The sequence below is a fragment of the Telopea speciosissima genome, chromosome 8, assembly GCF_018873765.1.
Source record: "Telopea speciosissima isolate NSW1024214 ecotype Mountain lineage chromosome 8, Tspe_v1, whole genome shotgun sequence".
In the NCBI taxonomy this organism is placed as follows: domain Eukaryota; kingdom Viridiplantae; phylum Streptophyta; class Magnoliopsida; order Proteales; family Proteaceae; genus Telopea; species Telopea speciosissima.
In genome coordinates this window covers 37,730,799-37,737,023 of record NC_057923.1, presented here as the reverse complement: position 1 = coordinate 37,737,023, position 6,225 = coordinate 37,730,799, and the positions used below count along the sequence as shown (strand labels likewise).

General features: G+C 49.1%; 2 protein-coding genes across 2 annotated transcripts in view; one reads left to right on the top strand and one right to left on the bottom strand.

Annotated features, from left to right (window-relative positions):
• Nucleotides 1–6,225, top strand: part of LOC122671676 (DNA replication complex GINS protein PSF3-like) — a 77,790-nt gene that overhangs the window by 14,021 nt on the left and 57,544 nt on the right. The gene's annotated exons all lie outside the window — the stretch shown is intronic.
• On the bottom strand, nt 504–974 carry LOC122672276. Its single transcript, XM_043869775.1, has one exon. The coding sequence runs from the start codon at nt 972–974 to the stop codon at nt 504–506; it is 471 nt and encodes a 156-aa protein (XP_043725710.1).

Below are 6,225 nucleotides of genomic sequence, written 5' to 3'. Positions count from 1 at the left end.
CTCCCCATCAGCCATCTCCACATCTAATAGCTCCTCAAACACATCTAATAATATTTCTTCACATAAGGGATTATCATTTCAGGCAAAATTCATCCAATTGGCTGCCACGGCCTTGTTTTTCTTGAATTTGTCATTTAAAATAAAACTTCTTCCTTTGAAGGACAATCATTCGCCATGTGTCCAAACTTCTTACAACTGAAGCATTGGACACTTTTTTTCCCTTCATTTTGCATACCATAATTTTTCCTAATGAATCTCTCAGACCTTCTAGAGGGAAGCACTACATCTTCTTCACTTTCATTCTCATCATCTGATGAAGCTTTTAGAGCGACACTCTTTTTTGTCTTTTTGCTTTCTTCATACCTAGTCCGCATCTCAGTCCGCATTTTAGTCCACATCCCATGAGCAATGAGTGACCCTATCAATTCTTCCAATGGAAGTTTTTTGAGGTCTTTGGCCTCTTCAATAACCGAAACTTTACACAACCAACTCTTAGGTAGAGATCAAAGAATTTTGTTTACAAGATCCACTGTTGGATACTCTATTCCAAGAGATTTTAATTCATTCACAATGTTGGTGAATCTTGTATACATTTCTTTAATGGACTCGTCAGATTTCATCTTGAATAGCTCATATTGACTAACTAAATTATAGCTTTTGCAGTCCTTAACTTGCTTGGTGTCTTCATGAGTCAACTCTAATGTTCTCCATATTTCTTTTGCAGTTTTGCAAATAAAAATACGGTCAGACTCCTCCAAGCTCAAGGCACAATATAATGCATTCATGGCTTTAGCGTTTAAGGTGAACCTCAATTTGTCATCACTTGTCCAGATTGATTTCCAAATGTCATAGTCGAGTGACTGTAAGAAAATCTTCATGCGAACCTTCCAATGGTTGTAGTTTAAGCCGTTGAATCTTGGTGGACGAGTGATGGAGAGACCTACGGTGTGAGCATCATTCATTGAGGTTGCCATCGAACTGATCGGATAGTAAAATCCTTTGTTGAAGAAACCTAGCACTGATCAAACTAATCATTAACATAACTACATTGTAGAAGCAGCAACAGGTCATCCAGTTTAACATTGATGATAAAAAGAAAGCAGCATCTTTTGACAAAATATCCCTGACATTTACATGTCTTATGACAATTGCACCTAAGAAGGGATGCATATATACTATACAATCAAAATAAATGCTACTTGCACTCATAGTTGTCACGGCGTCACGGCGATCCAAGTCGGTGGAGGGGTGTCACGTCGATATATCGACATGTCGCCCGCCATGGCGTTGCCATGGCGAGCATGTCGACCATGTTTTATTTTTTATTTTCTCTATTTTTAATGTGTTAATAGATGTATACTCAAGCCATGTTTTATTTTTTCTCTATTGTTTCTCAAGTTTTAAGAAGAAAATTCAGAAATCGAAGAAGAAATCGAAGAGGGAAAGAAGAAATCGAAAGAAATCGAAGAGGGAAAGAAGACAGGAAGAAGAAATCAAAGAGGGAAAGAAGACAGGAAGAAGAAATCGAAGAAGAAATCGAAAGAAATTGAAGAGGGAAAGAAGAAATCGAAGAGGGAAGAAGAAATCGAAGACAGGAAGAAGAAATCGAAGAGGGAAAGAGAGTCAGGAGGAAGAAATCAAAGAGGGTCGCCATGGCGTAGGTCGCCATGCAGCCCTCTCCAGCGCCAGGACGCCATGGCGACGCCATGACAACTATGCTTGCACTTAAACATTAAACAATGCTTAATATATCAGCCAATACTATGTTGAATCGTTCAGTGGGGTAAACATCCTAGATTAAAGATGCCATGAAAATGTTTTGAATTAATTATTTTGGCGATAACACTTGGCCAAAGCTCCAATGGCTAATAAAAAGGTAGGTGAAACGTGAAGTCACCCACCATTCTATCCTTCGGTAGAGGGCACCCCAAATCAAGTGAGGCAGAACAGGCAGATTCATTTGCAAATAGTCGAGCTAAGAAAAATGAAATGGACATGATGAACCACAAATCATCCCAACCTATCAGAAGATGCCACGTGTCCTTGAACAACAGGAGATCCACCCGGACACCAGCTACACCTTGGGCGCCATCACCCGCACTTGGGCGCCATCCCCTTGGGCACCACCCACCTTGGGCCAAGGACCACCCGGACATCTGACATCTTTCCCTCTCAGGCCTCATCCACTGAGGTGTTGAGACCTCGACAGGGTGCAGGTACAAGCTGGACGACACCACCACCACGTCGCCAACAAGATATACACCACCGAGAGGACTCCGGGCCATCACCTACCACTTACGTAACCCAGATGGACTCAAGCACCAGGGACCTTATCTACCACGTAGAAGGTTCTATTCACCAAGAAGGACAACCCTACTGGGATACTAAGTCTCACGGGAAGACAACCAACCAGGAAGGAGCCCTGCTACTCAGGACTCCTCCACCTACGAAGAAGACTCCACATCAACTAGGGACTCTCTACTCTGCCACAGACCACTATAAAAGAAGAGGTATCTCACACCCTCAATCCATCTGGAATAATCACTATTCATCTATTTGCTCAGGAGATCTGACTTTGCCATCCGAGAGCCCTAGGCCGGAACCACACCGGTTCTCTCTGGTGACTTCTTGGTCCTCTTGCAGGTGACGGCACTCGCAGGACCGCCCGATGATTTTCTGACACAACAGATTGGCGCCGTCTGTGGGAACGACGCTAGCCATCATACCGACTAGCTCGCTTCCATACTCATACAATGCCGCCACGAAGGAAAACTACCTCCACCAACAATGTTGCAAGGAACGGATCACCCCCTCCAGAGTGCTCTCGTCGCAGAGCTAATGGCCAGGACCATGTCCCTCTGGAGGAAGAGATCCCTCATGATGACCAAGTAGCGGTCGACGAGCCCAACAACGACCCTGCAAACGACGTAGTGGTGGAGGTGGTACTTGACCCCAATGCACCAGCCCGCCATGGGTCAGATTAACGACCTGCAGAGATAAATCCTCGATGAATAACGACTCTTTCGAGACTACCTGAGGCAGCGGGCCACGTCCCACTGCCGCAGAACATCGTCATCACTAAGAGCAGAGCCTGTACCATAATCAAACCCTAGGAGGTCTTCTCCCAGGGGTGACAGATCGGGGAGAGCTGCAGGGCGAGCAAGTCTTGTACACCAGCAGGGGGATCCTTCCCAGCATCCCAGAAGGACGGCAGACCTCCCTGTAAGGTTAGAGCGTGGAAGGACACCAACACCTAGGACAAGGGTGCCAAGCCAGGAGAGATCCATCCGGAGGTCCGTGTTCGAAGGTCGACTGGGAGGAAGTCCCATACCACCACGTAGCCAGACCTACAGGGAGGAGAGCCCCTCACCTTCGCGCCAGGGTTTGTCACGGCGTGACCACTCACCATCCCGCCATCACTCAAGGCGGGAGGGAAGTTCAAGGAGAGGACGGGAACGAGGTCGCAGTGAATGTCCTGCCAGGCATGAAGGACAGACACGAGATGAGGAGCTAGATCGAAGACTGCATGGACGAGAAGCTAGAAGGGTTGAAGAAGCAGACCAAGGGCGAGACACATTCCATACCAAGTCAGCATCCATTCTCCACGGAGAACATGTTCGCCACACTCCCCTCCAGGTTCAGGTTTCCTACCTTTGAGCTCTACAATGGTACCATGGATCCTAATGACCACATCAACTATTTCAATGGGGTGATGACCCTGTATGGCGGATCGGACCTGGTCTCCTGTCGAGCATTCCTGCATCCCTCAAGGATGCAGCTACTTCATGGTTCTCCAAGCTACGACCGAGGTCGATAGGTTCGTTCGTGGAGCTGTGCGAATAATTCGTCACCCACTTCCAGAGCAGCGTCAAGCAAAAGAAGACCACCGTCAATCTACTGAATGTGCTACAGAACCCTGGGGAATCTCTCAAGGAATATGTCAGCAGGTTCACCAAGGAGTCCTTGGAAGTTCGAGACTTGGACGACCAGACCCAGCATGTAGCCTTGGCGGGAGGCATCAGAGACCTGGACCTGATCAAGGGCCTGGCGAGTCACTAGACCAGGACTATGAAGGAGCTCTTGGAGCGGTGCAATGAGTTCGCCAATATGCCAGAGGTACTGCAAGCCAGGAAGAAGGTGATTGAGGCTAAGCCGCAAGACAATAAGAGGTCAGCGCCAGAAGATCGTAAGGAAGGCAAGCGGTCAAGGACCAAACGCCGACAGGAGAAGAACGACCGCCCATCAGGAAGAACTGATCGTCATCCTGAGAGAAGTAAAAGAGCCAACAGCCCTGAGTTCACGCTGTTGAACACAACCAGGTTACAAATCCTTATGCAGATCCAGGACCGTGACCTAATCCGTTGGCCACGACCCATGCTGGCAGGACCCGAGAAGCGGAACCCTAACAAGTACTCTCTCTTCCACAAGGAGAATGGGCATGATACAGAGGACTGTTACCAACTGAAGAGGGAGATAGAAAACCTTGTAAGGGCTGGGAGCTTGAACAAATACGTGAAAGGAAGACGTGATGGTCGTTCAGGTCAAGCAGATAGAGGTCGTGACCGGGAGAGAGAGGAATCAAGAAGAGAAGAGAGTAGGCCGGATCGAGAGAGAGACCGCCCAGAAGAGCGGAGAGATGCAGCAGAGCCTAGTGGCACTAAGGGAGCCCTTATCCTCACCATACTAGGAGGACCGGGGCAGGAGTCCACCAGGAAGGCCAAAGCCCATGCCCAGTTCGTGGGAGTTACAGAGAAGGCAAACAAGATAGCCAAGATCGAGACGGTGATCTCCTTCTCGGATGAAGACCTGGAAGGACTAAGCTTCCCACATGATGATGCCCTGGTGATACAGGTGGAGGTAGCCAACCGACCTGTACCCAGGGTACTGATAGACACAGGAGCGTCTGTAGACGTGCTTTCCTTGGACGCCTACCAACAGTTCGGGTTCGGGGACTATCAGCTCAAGCCAGAACCTACCTACCTCCATGGATTCTCGGGCGCGACCGCCTCAATCAGAGGCACCATAGAGTTACCAGTCACCTTCGAAGTACACCCTCAGCAAGTGACGATCATGGTAAATTTCATGGTTGTCAAGTCCGTAGTGTCATTCAACGGCCTCCTAGGGCGACCATCCCTGATAGCCCTTAGAGGAGTCGTATCGCCACTCCACCTGAAGATGAAGTTCCCCACCGATAATGGGGTAGGTGAGGTCCGGGGAGATCAGAAGAAAGCAAGGGAATGCTATGCGACCTTCATAAAGAAGAACAATGGCAACACCCGAGGAATGACACTCTGCCTAGAGACCCTGGTCAGCGACCAGAGAGATGAACTGACAGAGAGGAGAGGTAGACCGGTGGAGGACCTCGTCTCATGACCACTCAGTAAGGACGACCCCTCCAAGGTTGTACAGATAGGCTCACTGTTGAGTAGCGACCAGAGGAATGAGCCCGGGCACCTCCTTCAAGCCAACATGGATGTCTTTACATGGTCGACCTCTGACATGCCAGGCATACCACGCTCCACAGCAGAGCACCGATTGCACATCGATCCGACCAGGAAGCCCGTCTAGCAGAAGAGGCGTAACTTCGCCCTCGACCGACAGGCAGCAATCAAGGAAGAGGTCGAGAAACTGAGCCAGTCAGGGTTCATCAGGAATGAGAAATTTCCCACCTGGCTGGCGAACGTAGTCATGGTGCCGAAGCCTAACGGGAAGTGGAGGATGTGTGTTGATTACACCGACCTGAACAAGGCCTACCCGAAAGATGAGTACCCACTGCCCAGGATCGACCAGTTGATCGATGTCACAACAGGCCATGAGATGTTGAGCTTCATGGACGCCTACTCGGGGTACAACCAGATCCTAATGCATGAGGGCGACGAGTCCTACACGGCATTCCGGACGGACCAGGAGAACTACTGCTACCATGTCATGCCGTTCGGGTTAAAGAACGCAGGGGCCACCTACTAGAGAATGGCCAACAAAATGTTCGAAGAACAAATTGGGCGCAACATGGAGGTGTACGTGGACGACATGCTAGTGAAAAGCGTCTAAGCCCAACAGCACCTCACCGACCTGGAGGAAGCCTTCACAGTACTGAGAAGGAACCAGATGAAGCTGAACCCTGCAAAGTGCTCCTTCGGGGTAACGTCAGGAAATTTCCTAGGGTTCATGGTCTCAGTACGGGGACTAGAAGCCAACCCGTCCAAGATAAAAGCCATACAGGAG

Bases quoted from the DNA above. Each gene is read 5' to 3' on its own strand.
- LOC122672276 (XM_043869775.1), bottom strand. From the start codon at position 974: ATGGCAACCTCAATGAATGATGCTCACACCGTAGGTCTCTCCATCACT.